Raw genomic sequence first — 18360 nt, 5'->3', positions numbered from 1 at the left:
TGTTCCTTCACATGTAGGTGGTAAAGAAAGGACCTCAGCCTGAAGGGGGTCTCTTGTAGCCAAAACTAGTCTCACAGACCTGAGTTTTTCTTCCTCTTCTCTTATTCTCCCCACTCTCAGAACCACCGGGGCTGCTGACTTCTTTCTCTAAGGCCGGCACCTGGCCTCGCCTTTCATTTGCAGGTCCTACTTCACTCCCGTCTTAGTCCCAGCTAATCATCTAGGGCCTTTTCGCTCTTACTTTAGTGGACAGAAAAGATGAGTTATCCGCTTTTAAAACCTAACTACCAACTTTTACTAAGAGCAGAAGAAATATACAGGGTAGTGATGAAATGACTCAAGGACCAACTGCTGATCTATTTGTTTAGATCAAGGGTTCTTAACCTGGGCTTCTCTGAGCTTGTTTCTTAACAACTGTCTTTCTCTGTGGCCCTCTACAAACATGGTTTTGAGAATGGTCTACCCACAGGCTTCCAAGGGATCCTCGAGACTCACAAAGGCGATGAGCCCCTGGTTTCTGTGCTGCTGGCGTGGAGCCTGAAACCTGCCGCGACCTCTCCCTGCCCTCGGTGGGCTCCTAGCACTCCACAGGGGTCCTCCCACTCCAAACCCCCTAGAGTCTGTCCTTACCATGGAACAGCATGCGTTCATTATGATGGTTGTGGTTCTCTTCGGACACCTCCTTCTGTCTGTGACAGAATCGTTCCCGTAACTTCTTGTTCACAACCTTCTGAATCTGCACCAGTGAGACAATACCAGGCACGGACCATCAGTCAAGTCTGTCTGCCAACTGACAGCGTGAGACTGAGAAAGCAAATTAGCCTAACATTCTGCTGCTTAGTGGAATCATCTTTATGTCAACATGTAACAGCACTCTAATTTTTGTTAGGCTGTGTGACCTAGTGAATCCTGGGTGCAAATCCTACCACAGACACATTATCTGGATGACCAGTGGCAAGTCATAATTGCCCTGTATGTCTCAAGCAGCTACCTTGTCTTCCTCTACCACGAAGCCACAGTGCAGGGAATGCCCAAGGCTGGTCCTGTTCATGGCAGCTACCGCACGCCCAGATCCCTCCCCGGGTCCTGCCCTCTGGCTTTTAGGGCCTCATTCTGGAGGCCCCCCATGCCTCCGAGAAGGGGCCCTCCCATGGGGCTTCTACAGCTCCACGGAGGAGGGAGAAACCTGGCAAACGCCCTGCGGTCGGCAGTCCCTTGCCCTCTTGCACCGCTGGGCCAGGAAGCTTTTCTTCCCTCTGCCGGGTCATGGTGACAGCACACCCTCCTTGCTTCAAGGACCTGCTCAGACTGTTACTGTAAGCGGCAGCAGACAGACACAGACAGACAGATAGACAAGAGAGCTCCTCCCTGCACCCCCACCCCCACCCCAATGGCAGCCAAGCCGGTGGTCATGGTCACTCTCCTTCGTGGTAGGCTGGCCTGAGTTCAGCAGACACCTCAGGCTTCTTACCAGGTTTGCCCCTGGAGCCCTTCCTGCTTGGAAGGACCCACCAGAAGCACAGGCCCTCCCAGCCAGGCAGGTGAGGAGGACAGGAGGATCTCAGCAAGGAAGGGAATGCCCTTCGCCAAAACATTTTTCCACCCAATGGGAGGAACCTGTTTTGCACAGTTTTTATGCACCTCCTATCTATTCATCCCTCTATAAACAAAGTAGGAAACATGGTCTCATGCTGCAGATTAGAGATGGTGCACACTCAGAGTCAGAATTCCCATGGGAGCCTTCCCTGCCTGAGCTCCTCCATCTAACACCTGTCATCATTGCTGGCACAAACCTGGGGGTGCACCAAGGGGGACACCCATGCACCCCTGCTGCTGTCACCCTGGGGGGAGGGAGCAGCCATACTGGGCCACGGGAGGAGGGAGAGGGAGGCTTTGTCTAGCGTCCAAGCGAGGCACCTGGCTCTAGGGGGCGGCCCACATGGAACGCACTGTCAAGGGCTGATCTTACCAAACTTACCCTAATGACGTTGTATCGGTTGAAGATACCTCCGGCATTACCTCCATCCCTGTGCTCTCTGATTGTACTCTGCATCTGTATAAAAGAACGAAATGGCCAAAGTGACGGCATCGCCCAAAGGACCAGTAGCTCTAGGAGGCAGCACGCTAGGATCACAGAGCTGGCATGGGATCCACGGGACACCAAGCCAGCAAGTCACTTCTTATGTGCCCCAGCTCCAAGCGGGAAGACATCTTCCTGGACCACTCGGCCTCCTCTCAGTCTTCCAATATTTTACCTCTACCCTATGGCTTTCCAGGGTGTCACAAAAGCACGTGGAATCTTATATTATTCTGTATCTACAAATACTTCACACTAAGTCCAGGAGTAAGGAAGTGAGGAGGAAGCAAGCAGTCCTGGAGTGACGCTCCCATTCTGCTGACATACACTCATAAAAGCGCCAAAGAGAAAGGCCAAATGGAGGAATACAAACCTCGGCGTACCACAAGACTCTCCATCCATATGTGGCTATTTTGTGCTGGTCAGCACATTCTATTTTTTATTTCAGAAGACAATTCCCTGGAAATCTGTGTTCTTTGTCGGTCTGCTGTCACTCATCACAAGGTCAACGCCAGAAATGCCAATGCTGACGTCACTACTTCCATCTTTGTCTAGATGCCGTCTGTCGGGTGGCCTATCATTTGTCCATCATCTTTGCTGCATAACCTGTCCAGGGTCTCTGCCTGTAAGGCCCCTGTGACTCCCATCCCTCTGCAGAATTCCTTTTGTGGTATGGCCCCAAACAGAGACTGGACACCTGTTAATGTGCTTTTAAAAAGCCACTGGCATTGGGGGAGGTATTCACCAACAGTCATCATTGTGTTTTTCCAGCGAGTGTGGGTGCCTGATGAAAACAGCTGCAGGACTTTGGGGACGGGATGCTCTTACTGGACTGCTTCGTGAATACGGAGTCCGCAGAGTCTAATCTGAGGTTTGCCTCTGCTGTTCCTCCTCTGAGGAGTGCCCACATATGGGGAAATGCTGCTCTATCACTCTCTGGCAGACTACAGCCTCTTACGTCCCCCTGAGGAATATACTCCTATTCTGGAGTTCGTAAACATGCCACCGCTGGGAAGGACTGGACTTGCCAGACTGAACACAGTCTGGTGGAAAAGCCTGCACAGAATGCTGTCGGGCTGAGGCTGCTGGGACTTTCCCAATGGATGTGCTCACAGTGTCAATTTGTAAGAGGGAAGTGAGGGGACCACAGGTCCCCAGGATGCACCTTGTTCAGAAGCAGCAACGCTTCGACCTGGTGAATCCTGAGGTAACGCCTTCTACAGCTCACCTCCCTCCATGTGCCTGGAGGGCTGCAAAACCAGAGCTGGTTTCTTGGGCTGTGATCTCTGGTTCTGGGTGTCACAAATGGGTGCCAGATATCATCATGCAGTGCCATGTGGGCTGCATGGGGGCAAGGCCCCTGGGTTCAAATCCCAGTCCTGTCCCTCTCCAGGTCATTCACTTTCAATGGGCCCCAGTTCCCTTCTCTATAAAGCGAGGAGGTCAGACGGCCACTTGTGCCTCTCCCAGCTCTGACTTGATGCCCACCGGGGCTGGTTTGTTATCCAGGATCTTCACGCCCTGCCTAAGTGCTCTAGATTCTTCCCATTCTGGCTGGCACAATCTCTCCTGTGGATTTCACCTCCGTTCTTTGGATATCCCTGGGGCTCCTCATATTCTTTCACAAAATAATGCCACGGGAAGCCAAGATTCTCCTAGCTTCCTTTGCAGTTGGTTGCACCTAAGAAGGTCTGATTCTAGTGTACATGGCATTCCTTGGGCAGGAAAATAACATTTCTCCATTAGGGTCCTTTCTACTTTTTCTTCATTCCATTTTTTCAGCTTCTTTCAATGATGAAAGGCGGCATGCTCACTACCAGGAACAATCTTGCTGCTCTCTCCCTACTGACCCCAAACCAGAAGAGTTGGCATACCTCACGCTCCTCACTGCCGCTACAAGACTGTCCCTTTGAAACCACTCAGCAACTGTGCCAGCCTTGAGATTGACCCCATCTGGCTCTATCACCTGGACCGACAACCACAAGGTCATGCTTTCTTCTCTACCAAATGGCACCCTAACCTAGCTGACCATCTTCCTCTTCATTCCAACCCTGATCTAAGAGTCAAGTCATTACTCCTTCCTTCCTTTCTTTCCTTTCCTCTTTTCTTTCTTTTTTTCTCTTTTCTTCTTTCTATTATCATCTCTCTATCTATCCCCTATCACATCTATCTCTAATCATCTCTATAGCTATCTCCTATCATCTCCTATCATCTCTCTCTCTCTCTCATAGATAACCCCACCCCCACCCCCCAAGCTCCCAGCCACTGACTCCCCTAATTCCTAGGGCCAGATCTTTCTGTTCTACCTTGGTCATCCCTGACCTCGACCACTACCCCCGCTTGTGCTGTCCACACAACCCAGGACTCAGACTACAACCTCCAATGCGCTCTCCTCTTCCTCACCCCTTCCTTCATGGCCAGCACGGCTTTTCTTTCTATAGCACCCCTGCTCTGGCCTGACTCTCTTCCCTTCACAGACTTGATCCTGTGGTTGAACAACTCAAGGAAGCGCAACCCTGGGACAGACTCCAAGCCCTGCCTCTGATGTACCTCCCAGTCCCCTTCACTCCTACGTGTCAGGTACCTCCAAACCCGTAAACTGCCAAACAGCTGCTGCCCTCCATTGGGAATGGAAGCTTCCTCCCCGGTTTTTCCCTCCACAGACCCCGCAGCACCATCTCGCCAGGCCCTCAACGCAGCCCAGGAAGACTTTTCTTTTTCCCTTTCAGACCTTCTCTTCTCTCCCCAAGTCTCCTACACAACCCTTGTCCTCTGAAGGCAGTGGTCATCCTAGAGGCGGTCCCTCTCCTCTCTCATCACCCATAGACCTCAATAGTGGCGCCGGGCAAGAAACGCTGCTCCGGCTGCAGCTCCCTGCGCTTCTCTGTCTGATGTCCTCCAACCTGCATCATCCATGGCAAGTGTGGGTGGCCCCCAAAGCCATGCTGGGTTCCCCCCCTCCACCAACTCAAGAGTTCTATGGTTTATTCGTTTTTCTCTTTATACAAATGACTCCCAGGTCTGCCTAAACAGTCGTAATCTGTCTCCTGAGCCCACAGCCCCACCTCAGCACTTGCTGGATGGCCCTCTCTACCTGGAGCTCCCATCAGCACCTCAAACTCAACAGGTCCACAACGGCACTTATGGATTCTCCCAAACCTGTCCTCCGTTCTTCCGTATCTCTACGGAGGGGAACACCATCCACCCACGTACCTTGGAATCCTCTCTAATTGTTCATTCTTCTCATCAATTTTACCCCCGATCGTCTCTCACTTCCGAACCCTCCTCTCCCTCTATGCAGCTTTTAACTGAGGTCAGGACTCTTATACCTTCTCAACTTGTCTTCCCATTCTCCAAACCACTCTCCACAGGTCTGATCAACAGCGCCATTTAAAGCCCTCCACATCTAGTCACACGTTCTACACCATGCTAATCTCCACCTGCCAGGCCTTACTACATTTTGATTATGTCTTCATTCAGACTCTTAGCGTCGCTGAGGAAGAGTTCTGAGGTCTAGGAATAATTGCCTGTTAATTCTCGTACAAGTGACGTTGCGCACGGGACCAGAAGACCTAGCTCTGATAAAGCACGGATCCATCTGGGGATCTCTCCCCTCACTGACGTGGGTGTTCCTTTAGAGCCTTGCCCTCCCCATGGGGGGATCATGCATAGCCCCTGGGCTGTCCATCAGCTGGGGGCCACTCTGGCCTGCTCAGGACTTCCCCTTCTGAGAATTCATTTCCTGAAAAGGCTATTTTAGGGCACGTCAGGCACCCACTTCACTATCCTTTGGGCCACCCACAATGTGTATTTCTCATAAAAAACTTCAACAACCCAGAGGCACGGGCAACTTCCTGACTGTAGCCAACCTGCTTCCTTCCTTACGTTCCCTCCTGGGCCCACGGGCAGCACCTACAGAACACATGCTAAACAAAGCCCCAGCACACAGCGGCTCAATCCACGAGAACCCAAGCCCCGGCTGCAAGCTCAGCACTGCCTCCTCACGGCACAGAAATGCTCGCCGATTGACTGGTTAGCACATTCTTGGAAATACATCACCTCTTCTTCTACTGACTGATACTCCTTGTCGTCCGGAGCAAGGTCTAACAGGATCGTTCCCTGATTAACACAGTGAAAAGTCAAGTAAGGATTGGTGCCTACAAAGGGAAAAGAAACAGAGACCATCACTGTTCCAATACCACTGTAACTTGTATTTTTAGGCAAAACCTAACGTGTCAAGGAAAAATGCCCCCTAAACCAAAATCCACACCCCAAACACTGAGAACAGAAGCTCAGGCCATGGAAAGCCTAATGTGTGCGCCCCCGATGAGGTGAGACGAAGGAAGTGCCTTCCACTGGAGTGGGGTTCAATCTACTGATGTTTGGTTTTAGAAAGTTAGGAGAAACTGTCTGATAATGCAACTCAGAACGGTGACTGTCCCCGCTGAAGGCCAGTCACAAGAAAGGGAGGCTGTGTTTAATCTGCAGGAGGTCCCTGTATGACCCCCTCCCCAGCGCTGCTTTCCGGGAGCAAGCCCCACCGTGGGTGCCTCCCAGGGGACGTGGCCTCGGCTCTGCCCACGCTCTCCTGACCTCCCAAAGGTCAGGCTTGTTATCTACAAGGGTCTGGCTTTTGGTTCTCATAACCAACTTCCCTGGGGCCTAATCCCGCTCGCTCGTGGAGTCTCTGGTCAAAGCGTGTGTTAACTCTTCCTAACGAGGGAATCTCCTCGCGCTCTTTTCCAGAACACTGACGCAGCATGGAAGGAGAATGCCTCGCTTCCTATCTTGTACCGTCTGTGCTCACTTCCTGGCATTTTGCTGACCATCAGTGACTGGAGCCTGCTCAGGCAGGTGTGGGGAGCATCAGCTCACTGCCCTTGTCTCTTGGGGCACAGGCCGGCTGGCTCATTCCTCACATCTCTGAGCATTTTCTGCATTTCCTCTCCGTTTGGTGTGTACTCACTGAAAACGCTGCCCACTGCGCTGCTTCCTCCTTCGCTAGCTAGCTGGCTGGTACACTCACTCCTCTGATCGGGATGAGGCAATGGGAAGAGGGCTAGATTTGAAGTCAAAGGACCTGGGTGCGAATCCCAGCTCTGCCACTTCTTGGTAGACCTCGGGTAAGTCACTTTCACCCTCTGGGTCTCCGTTTCCTCATCTGTAAAACGAAGAGGCCTCTGAGGTCCCTTCTGGCTCTAGGACACGGATGTGACCCTACAATGACAGCGGGACGCCCGAGAAACTGCACGAGGTTCCTGAGGCCGCCCCAGACCTGGGCTGCAGCGCCTGGCGATGGCGTGCCGTGGCCTCTCTTCTGTCCAGGGCAGTGACGCAGGATTTAGAGGGGAGGACAGAGGCTGGGGAGCCTGCAGCGTTCCCCAAGACCCGCCCTCTTCATTCTAGGACCCCACGTGGTATCTCAGGGCTCTGGAATCCGGTCGCTAGGACTAGGGAAGTGACGTCCAGAGGTCATGTAATCATGTGCTTTCATTTTAGAGGGGAGGGTACTCAGGCCCGGAGCAGGGAAGGGATTGGCCCAAGGTCATACAAGATGTGAGTGGCAGAGCTGGAACCTGAACCCTGGTCCTCAGACTCCAAACCCAGCGGTCTTCCCAGTGCACCGTGCTAAAATCACTTTATGCATCAGAAAAGGACTAACATTCCCCAACAGCTGCCGGAGAAGAGAACTCAGAGTCCCTGAAAGGGACCAGCACCTCTGCTTCCATAAGACGAGGTGGCTGCTCATGGCCACACGCTAAGAAGTGGCAACACTCGGCCCCTGAACCCCTGATCCCCAACGTGCTGTGCTGGCACAAGGCCCACAGACATGATCTGCTAGCAAAGAGTGCAGGAAACAAGCAGGAAGTTCAAATTCAGCCGCAGAGCCTGACTAGCTAGGTGACTCTGGGCACTGTACACCTGTCAAATCATGGGATTCTCCTAACAGGGCCCTGGCAGGCAGGTAGGCGGGCAAAGTGATGTGCCTAGGGTCACACAGCTAGTCTGTGTCTGAGGCTCAATCTTGACTCAGAATACAACACTAAATATAGGAAACCCAGAAAGCAGAAAAAGAATTTTCTTGTTTCCTCCCCCTGCTTCTACCCCTTTCGGCTTCTTCCTCTGGGAACTATCAAATCAGTCACTACTTCTGGAAAGGGGGTATTAACCGACTCTCCTCTGACTCTGCCATTTCTATAATTCCCTGAGCGAACACACTAAGTCAGGACCAGTAATCTCTGCTAGAGTATAGACTCCTTCAGGGCAGGACTTGTCTCGCTTCTGTATGTGTGTCCCCACTGCTCTGTGTCTTCCAAGGTTTCTGCGGCACAGAGTGAGTGTTTAATGAATGAGTTTCCATTGATTCTTCAGTGATAAAAACACTCAACACGGCACAAGTTCTTGGCATCCATACACCATGAATATCTTACCTTGCTGCCCTCCTAAAAGCCTCTCCACCCCCTTGATTAGTTTGTGACGATGTCCATATGCGTTGATGCCTATTTCTTTCAGTTCCTCATGACCCATATCTGCCAACACATCTAGGGTTATCTGAAAAATGAAAACGCAAGCCAGGAGTTAGCACGTCACCAGTTACTTAGGACGCACCAGAACACCAGTCTACGTGTTTGATAACTTCCTACTTCCTTCTACTTGCCTTATGAATTCTTCCATAGGAAGCACAAAGAATTCACTCCTCTTAAAAAATGCAGTGGAATGTGTCAAAATCATGGAATGATTTTCATTTTCTTCAACTGCCTCTGAGTTAAAAAATGTAGGTGCCCAATTAGAGGATGGAGGAGCCCTGGCCAGGAGGCTAAGCTCCTTTTGGGAGAAGATGATGGGGGAGAGTCAGAGCAGACAGAAGCTCAGTAGAGATCGACATGTCACGGCAGACCAATCGATATTAGTTAGTTAGGCTTTTGGATGCCTCCAGAGAAGGTGTCACCCACGAGACCTTTCACTAGACCACATCTAGGAAAGGACACTGGTGAAGCCAAAGAGCAAAGGCACTTTAAACTACAACCTACGGGGAGGCGCTGGTGAAAGAAAGGCCCATTGACACCATTAGGTGCCTGAAGGGTTAGTGGTGGTGGAACCATGACCAGGGACACAAGTTAGACAGAAATATTCCCACTCAGGAGCTGCCTGATAATGAGCTTCCTTGTAAAGGGGGAACATCCTCCAGGAGGGAGCAGGCTTAGTGAAATGGTGCCAGATGGGAAGGGGCTCAGAAGGCAGTGGAGAGGTCGTACTTGGGCATGGCTTCTTCTAGAATCCTATTTCCTCATTATACTAGGGACTCTCTTCTACTGACTGACATTCACTGTCTCAAGTGGCACTTCTGCACTTTTCTCTCCCCTCCTTTCATTCAGTGGCTTCTTGCTGCGAAGAGGGGGCTGGGCTCCCTCAGCCATCATGTTGGAAGCCCTGTTGGACAACCGTCCACAGCTCTGGATTTCAGCTCCTCGCTCCCTGTCCCCTACTTTATGCAGCTGCCAAGGTCATGCAGCTAAAGTTGCTCAAGACCACCGCTTCTAAACAAGAAATTAAGGCGGGAGCTCTGGGAAATGCTATTTCACAACCAGATCTGTTTATACTCTCCAAAGAACATATCCTGCAAAACCAGGTGGATTGTCAAGGAAAAAGGGATGGTACGAGAACCTAAAGGCACTTCTCAAAAGGAAACCAGGTGAGACAATCATCGAACGAAAGAAACAAAGATAAATGCATACAGCAAGAAAAGATTACGCGATGAAATGAAATCAGTGCCTTCACACTTCTAGGGTTGGGGTTATTCTGTTCTTTGAAGACCGCTATAGCAGAGGACCCAGGATCAAACTTCAAAGGCAATCAGAAGAATCAAACAGAGGGCATCAAGGTTCGTTCCAATTTCACGGCTCATTGGCTCCTGATGCATGTCTAAGAGTCCACGCTTACTCTTTCCTAAGCTGCTGAAGCCCCTTTCCTTTACCTTGGATAAACCATGGAGAAGAGGAGATGTGCAAATAGACCAGGGAAAGGTGATGCTCTAGATGGCCAAAAAAGGAAGAAAAGCTAAGCACTGGTGAGCTGAGGCCTAATTACGCTACCAAAAATGTAGGAAGGAGATGCAAACGAGTGCCGAACAAAGTCGTTCAGCACATTCTTGTAGACAAGATGGAGAATTAAAGTTCCTTTACAGGCACATGTGGCTGGTTAGTGGGTGACTTTTACTAGAGCCCCACTCTAGTACTCCACCATGGTTGGGAAGTGACCCACAAACTCTGTGGGATGGTGCCAAGCTGGCAGACAGGCTCAGGGGCAGATTATACCCAGCCTGTGTGTGGCTCAGTTCAGAACTTCTCATCAGTAGGAGACCTGACTCTAAGAATGAATCTTTCTGGCCACAGCAAGTGACACCACTGTCTACTAAAATGCCAAGGAGGTCTCATCAGCACTGGTAGAAAGATGAAATGAAATCATAGTTCTTCTGACACAATCATCACTTGACCTGAAGAAGTTCCCTACTGGTGCTACAAAGGGCTCTTGCTATGATACCTTCCTTAGAGGCAGGTCTATATTAACCGGGCAAGTTCTGTGTGCCACACCTTTTAGGAAGGGCACTGCTGAGAGGGACTGCATTTAGAGGAAGAGGTTGAGGAGGCACCTTGGGATGGTGCCACAGAAAGGGGCCCTCAGGAGGGATCACCTCACCCTCCAATTTCTAAACACATTTGCCGACATTTTAGATTGAAACTGCCTGTCTGGTAATTGTGGAGATGTGTTTATACAGCAAAGTGCTTGAGGCCCATTAACTTGCTTTAGTATTTTTAATGGGTTGCTGGGGAGAATGAAATCCAGAATGAAAGGAGAGGCCAGCTTTGAGTGGGCACCCAAGAGAAATCCTCTACCAAACCCTACAAGGCACCACTGAACAAGACCCTTCTTACCTGTTCTGTTTCAAATATATCCCGGAGGTGTTCAAGGCCCAGGCTTTTGAGGAACTGGCTGATATTCATGTCAAGACCCGTCACTGTAACAACACGAACACGGGAAGGTCTCTTAGCAAGGACTCTGGCCATTTCAAGCAAATGCTGCAGCTTCATCCGAAGCTGTGGAGTCTGGGCACTTTGGGCTTCATTACCCACTGTGCCCGGCCAAGATGCCGCAGTAGTTTGCAGCAGGCCCAGTGGAACTAACCACAGCAAACTCTTCAGCAGCGAATGGGGGTTTTTATCCACATCACACTGCCTGACCACAGCAAATATACATCTAAGTGGCTTAGGTTCACACTTTTGCTGCAGCCCTCCCCCTACCCTGTATATCGCTGCAATCCTTTCTGAGCGAACTTTAAACAGCGATGACTGCTCCACCAGGACTGCCCTTTGAATTATTAGAAGAGAGAAGAGCCGAGTCCCCAAGAGACTTGGCAGGTGAAGACACTCAGGAAGCAGCTTGTCATTAATCTTATCGAGTGACCTTTCCACAATTCTCACCAGGAAAGGAACCTCATTCATGCCATTTTCACAAGTGCCCACCCCTGACGTCGCCTTACCTTCCCCTTCTTTCCTTTGTGCTCCTGCTGCTCCATCCCCAGCATTGGAAGTCCCTCCTACTGCCAATTCCGCCAAGGGGCCGGCGAGGTTGTCTAGGCTGCTTGCAGCAGAAAGGCAGGATGGGGTGGAGGCTGGAGAGATGAGAGAGGCACTCACAACAGTAGCTTGAGGCTTGAAACACGTCGGCAAAGCCTCAGGGGGCATGGCGTCGATCAGCAAAGCTCGGATGTCATCGGCCTACAAAACAACCAACGCCAGGGGTTCAGAAGCCTCTGCGTCCTCCCTCAGCAGCCTTGGGCCTGGGCTGGAGTCTGCCCCTACTTGCCTCCCCTCCCTTTCTCTCTGGTTTCTGGGGTCTCCCTTTTCCTTTCCCACTTTGTTTCAGCGGAAGAGCTATCTTTGTGGAGAAGCTCTCCAGGAGATCTTGATAATCCCTTCAGATTTCAAGCACTGGACCGTCACTTTTTTAATGGGACAGTAAGACCATTTAGGACTAACAAGTTTTTTTTTTCAAAGTGGGCACAATGATTTTGGAGTTTCAATTTGAGTTTTAGCAATTAAATGTATCACTGAAAGCAGATTTCTAAATCCATGCTTTTTCATTTGATCAGTTTCTTTGTTAAATTGAAAAGGAAATACGGTTATTTTCACTCATTCATTCGGGTCAACATCCATGAGCTTTTTTATCTTCTCCAAGGATTGTAGAGTGAAAATGATGGGCCAGAGCGCGTGGGAAATAGTATCTTTTGGTCAAGACAGGATCCAATAGAAAACTTTTTAAAACTGCTTGTTTAAAATGTTTCTTTAATACCTCCATGTACCTTCCTGCCTTATTAATAGTACAGGTTACCAAAACTGATTTTGCCTTTAACGACTGAAGGCCTTAGCAGGGGTCAGCGTCACTGATGTGGCCACTCCGAATCCCCAGCGTAACACTGTAAATGACCCTGAATCTCGTGGGAATTGTGCGAACCAAACGGATTCCATTTTGTAAAACTGACTCCATTTTGAGACTCAGGTTTCATTCTCCATTCCTCCCTTCCCAACTGTGGGAACTGAATGACATCCTGTCTCACATCCGGGAAAATCCCAAAACTCACTCTCTCTTCCCAACGCAGAAAGTCCCTAATCTTTCCTACAACAAGAAATCAGGTTACCTAATCTTATGCCCTGGTTTATATCCCGTATTTGTTATTTGAATGTATATACCCTGCATGGATTATATCCTGTAATATTATAGATTTTATAAAAATCTGTGCAGTATCTTTATCGAGAGTCCGGTGCCTGCTGGGGTGGGGTTACACTTGGCCCCTGCTAATAAACCAATAGGCTCAGAAGCTCAAACCTCTGTTTCCTCAGTTACTGCAGACTTCACTCATCGCATGATCTAGGCTATACACCGACGTTTTGGGGTGATTTGCCTTATTTGTTAAAGTCAAGTCCCACAAAAATTCCAGGCAACTATGGGTTCTAAGTATCATTAATTAATCAGAGATTCAGAGGAAGCTGGTCTCTGCTCTAAATCGCCACTATTAAGAAGCCCTGGATAATCCACCGTGCTTGGAGCCGAGAGTGACAATGGGAGACTTTAAGGCAGGTAGAGCCCTGCATTTGGAGGCGTGGCTTTCAGGAAGGGCTGTGTGACTCTGGACAAGGCACTTTGCCTCTCGTGGGCCTCAGTTTTCTCCTTTGGACACTGCTCTCCGACGTCCCTTCCAACCCTTAACTAGACGGCCCCATGGAACGTGAACTTGCCGTTGCAAGGTCTAAAGGCGTCTGTCCTTCTTGGTTCTTCATGGTTGGATCTGCACCGTGGGCTAAAAGCAGGGCACACAGCTGTGTTCTTCCTTTCTGGGCTGCTTCATGTAACGGAGTGAAAGCCCACTTATCTGTAGCGTTCACACACGTATTGTATTTGATCAGCAAAGCCGCGATGTCCACGTGCTGCAAAGACAAAAGAAATGAAACAAGTGACGATGATGAGCCCCTGTGTTTATGTCATCTCCCCCCTCGGACTCCGTCCTTCCCTTATCATCCTTCGATTGCCCCAATGGATTCGAGCCTCCTTCTAACACACTCAGGCCTCCTTCAGTCCGCTCCCTCACCTACAAATCTGACCTACGAATGATGGCCTGTCCACCATTCCTTTGGCAGCCATTTCTTTTGTATTGCTTGTAACTATTACTCACAACATCACAGCATTTGAAAGTTGAAGGGACCTCAGAGGCCATGAGTCCAAGCCCTCCATGAAAAAGAATGCCCACTCTAACACATGGAGGAGGGCTGACTCATGCCTCGGGGCAGTCCTTTCTCCTCTGAGACCTCCATGGGCACCCTGACCGTTTCATCCACCGCTCCTGACTCTGCCCTCTGTGATCAAGCAGAACAAAGGAAGTCCTGAGGTCATGACCCTTCCCCTGTTGCTCATACACACTCCAGCCTCCTGTTGTCAGATCCCACAAAATCTCTGGAGTCAGAACAGCTCAGTGGCTTGGATCCAGCCCGGAACAAGCAGCTCCTCATTCCGCCCACCACACTTTGGGAGAACTAGCCATTCAGCAGTTTTCCCTTCTACTGAGCAGGGCCATTTTGGCACCTCCCCAGTCCTGGTCTTGGGCCTCCAGGGAAAGCAGCCTGATTTCCTGCCTAACCAGTGTGGCCTGTGCTTCATCCTCTTTACCCACCCACCAGGAGACTGTGACTGCCGAGGCTGGAGCTCCCTTTCTGGGCCAACACTCCTGGAGTGTCTGTGGCGTCCTTATAGTAGAATGAGAAGAACTTGGTCTATATCCCCATCTCCTAACCCACAGCAGGGGCTTAATAAAGGCCTATGCCCTGCATCTTGCATCTGTCAGATTCAACATCCCTAGCTGCTCCAAATGATTTTCTTACAGATGTTCACTAGATGCCCCAAACTGCACACTCTACACTTCTACCCTACAAAACACCACCCTGCCCACCAGCAGTCAGAGGTGGGTTGTACTGGCTGTACTAGGATCAGACGTGTCCCATTCCTAGTCTGATCGTGGTCATCTGCACACTCTCACTTGACATCGTCAGGTTCCTCCTGTCGACTGGCTGCTTCCTCAATGCTCACCAATCTGTCTGTTTCTCCTTCATCCTCAAAACCCCAAAACTGTTGGCTCCATCCCTGTATTTTTCTCCACCCCTTTGTGAGAAAGGCTCCTTAAGAATGCCAGCTTCCACAGGTGCCACCTCCACCTCCTTCCTCTCTGTTCTTAACTCTGAAGTCTGCTTTCCCCAAAGTCACTAACATCTCTAAGTGCCAAATCCAACAGCCTTTTCTCAATCTTCCTCATCCTTCTCGGCTCCCTGCAGCCTTCGACACTACCACCAACCTTCCATGATACACGTCTCTATCCTGGCTCTCTTCCTCCCTCTCGGAATGCTCCTGCTGTTCCCAAGGCTCTGTCCCGAGCCCCCCTCTCCTTTCGAACACTATTTCACTTGATGGACCCGATGTCATCTCCATGTATCATCAGATCGTCAGATCTACATATCCAGGCCTAACCTCATTGCTGACTTTTACTCTTTTATTTTCAACTGCTGACTGGACACCTTGAACTGGATGTCCTGGAGACATCTGAAACTCAACGTGTCCAAAACCAAACTCATTGTCTCACGCCTTCAAATCCCCCACCCCCACCCCACCGCCGGCCAAACTTCAGCAGTGACCCTCCCTGCTGCTGAGTGAGGAAGCCTTTAAAGAGCCTTTGAAAGCACTTGTTCTAGATCCCTTACTTACAGGTGCCACCTCCCGGTCACTACAATCTGGGTGTCATCTCCAACTCCCCAGACCCAATCAGTTTTAAAGTAATTTCTAGCTGTCTGCAGCACACCGCCTATATGCCTGCCCCCTTCTCTGCACAGACACTGTCCCCACCCTGGCGCGGGCCTCTATCACCTTACTCCTACATTATGGCAGCAGCTGCTGGCTGGCCTCCCTGCCTCAGCTCTCTCCCCACTCAGCTGTCCAACTGACTGGCCTAAAGCACAGGCCTGACCATGGCATACCTTTTATCTCCTTCAAAAAACTCCAGTGCTATAGAGATATTATGAGCTACTAGTATTTTGTCCTTCAATAAATTAAATTTGGATTCCTAGCTTCTCAGTGGTGAGACAGGGAAGACGACAGGACGTTTTCTGTTTCACAAAATTGTTATGATGGAGACAAGAATATGCAGCATCGGAACTTTTCAGGGGAGCGAGTAAAGGTTTCGCTGCCACCTCATCCTGTCATTTCACCCCTCCGTCTGCCAGGAACGACCTTCCTTACTGAAGTGAATTTGGCCTAGGACTTTGTACAGAGTCTGGGCTGCCCAGATGTGGCAGCTGTATCAGGTTGCCAGCTTTTGCAGAATTTGGTCCCTATGACACTGAAGATGAAAAGATGTATTTCAGTTTCAGGTTATTTCTAACACTTCAGCTTCCCAGTTCTCCAACTTCCTCAACTCCCAGGACCTCCAGGGCCAGGTTCACTCTACTTCAGTCAGTCCTTAGGGATGGAGAAACTCATCCCCCTCTCAATACTTGCCATCTCCATCGTCTATTTAGGGCCTAGCACACGGTAGGAACTTAATAAATGTTTACTGGATGGATTGTCTAGGCTTAGGAAAATGTCATCAGGTGAAATGAATGAGGAAGAGAGATCATGTGGCAGGGTCAAGGGATGAGATGTAAAGAGGGAGCCGGGAGCCACTGGCGTCCCAGCAATGTCAGAAAGAAACAAGGGCCTTCATTTAGCACACTGGGAGGATCCTTTCTGGTGGATGAACTTGGAGGAAGACATGGACAAGAGGCCCACCTGGGCAGGCATGAGTGGTGGCTATCGGGATGGTGGGAGGTAACACTGACATGATCCCAGATCTATGAATAATCCCCAAATGATGGCCATCTGCCTGGTGTCAGACTTCCTCTGTCTTCTACCCCCTTGGAGTATATGCCCAGTAGCAGAATCTCTTTAATAAACAGTATTGACATTTGTACTGGTAATGAAATGGGACGATCATTCCCATCCATTAATAGGCCTATGTGATGACCTGCTTTGAGCCTGACTCACATGGAGCCTGTGGCGGGAGGAGCTTGCTGAATGGGCAGAGCTGGGAGAGAGACAGAGCAGCTAGCATGGCTGAGAGAGGCATTTTGCCTGAGGGAGCTTGTTTGTGGGGAGGCCTGAGGGAGGGAAGACTTGGAGATGGTGGTGCCTCCTGCATTGGTAATGTGTACACACTTCTTTGTTACCATGGTGGACTTGGCTTTCTGGTAACTGAATAAATGTCTTGGTTTCGTCTTTAAGGAAGAGAGTCTCTTGTATATTCGTAGCAGCTGCTGTGGGTATGGCATTGGTGATATATCATTTTAGTTATTTCTTAGCTTAATTCCAAATTGTTTTCCATGTCATCTGGGGCAAGTCACTTAACCATCCTCATTTATAAAAGGAGAGGGTTGGACCAGAGGGATTTTGAGGTTCTTTTTAGCTCTAAACCGACCATTTGCTGAAGCCTGGCTCTTTCCTTCCTACTCAGTTTTCTGGCCAGCTCAATCATCTGTGTCTGTCCAAGACAAACATCCTGTTGCACCATGTCTATTAGGTTGTCTGTCCAACTAGAGATCAGAGTGTGAACAAACAACACAATTCATCCATTCGGGCTTTAGACTGGATTCTCAGGCTAAACTCCAAAAACAGTGGCTATCCTACTGAAAGCTAATGTTTTGAGGAGTGATGTAATCAGTACCAACGTGAGCACCAGCCTCTCTGGGGGACTGCAGCAGACATCCCTTATGACTTACTTGGTAAACAGACTTTTAACCCACCGGTTCTTAATTCTCTGGCTTTCCTGGAGAGTTTTACTCTAAAGTACATCCCTCTAGAGGGATGAGCAATGAAGATCAGTATGATGGCTAATTCTGAAGAAGCCTGAGCAGACAATCTCATAGTTAGAGGGGTCCGCTAGCTCAAACCAACCATGAACCCAAATCCCCACTGCAATCTGTGTGACCAGTAGTTGGCCACACAACAAAAGCACTTTACTTGAAGGCCACCAGTAAGGAGGAAAGACGACTTGGCCAGAAAGCCCATGTACCTTGGGGGTTTTCTTCCTCAACTCAAGCCAAAACCTGCCTTGCTGCATTTCTGACCCTGGTGCCAATGAGCCCTAAGAAGGTGCTTGCTGCTCTGTGCCAGGATGAAATGGGACTGCTCCAGCTTTCTCGCCTTCAATCTTCTCACCAGGTTAGAGATCCCCAGTCTGTCTGCCCGATCTGGACATGGTACTACCACCAGTCTCTTTCCCATGCTGGTTTCCCTCCTCTGCACACTCTAACTCAATACTCCAGGTGGGGTTTGACCCAGAAGGATTAGAGCAGAAATACCATTTCTCTAACCCTGGCCACCATGCCCTGCCATGCAGCCATCCTGACAACCACACCCCGCTGCTGTTTCACAATGAACCATCAGGCCACTCCAACGCCAACATGTTTGGATGAATGGCTGTCTAGCCACACTGCCTGAGGTAGGTGATAACCCTGCTTGGGAGCCTAGCCACCACCACAGCACAAATCCGCCTAAGTGCGCTATCACTGAGCTCTCCTATCTCCACGATGTCCACAAGAATAACATGTGAGAGACTTGTCGCAGAATGGAGATGCCATGTGGTGGGCACATGTGGTATTCAGGCAAACCATCTACACTCACTGCCATCTGGTAACTCCATCAAAAAACCC

At 50.0% G+C, this 18360-nt stretch overlaps 1 protein-coding gene across 1 annotated transcript in view; it reads right to left on the bottom strand.

Annotated features, from left to right (window-relative positions):
• The window catches only part of TNKS (tankyrase), a gene marked incomplete at its 5' end in the record, with an annotated part of 215739 nt that overhangs the window by 14011 nt on the left and 183368 nt on the right, over positions 1 to 18360 (bottom strand). The window contains 7 exon segments of the mRNA XM_036762800.1: positions 631 to 736; positions 1979 to 2053; positions 6137 to 6234; positions 8509 to 8629; positions 11011 to 11093; positions 11616 to 11853; positions 13372 to 13560. Coding sequence (XP_036618695.1) covers positions 631 to 736; positions 1979 to 2053; positions 6137 to 6234; positions 8509 to 8629; positions 11011 to 11093; positions 11616 to 11853; positions 13372 to 13560 — 910 coding nt within the window.

This window comes from Trichosurus vulpecula, chromosome 6, assembly GCF_011100635.1.
Source record: "Trichosurus vulpecula isolate mTriVul1 chromosome 6, mTriVul1.pri, whole genome shotgun sequence".
Lineage (NCBI taxonomy): Eukaryota > Metazoa > Chordata > Mammalia > Diprotodontia > Phalangeridae > Trichosurus > Trichosurus vulpecula.
Note: the sequence above shows the minus strand (reverse complement) of the source record. Positions and strands in the feature narration are given on the sequence as shown.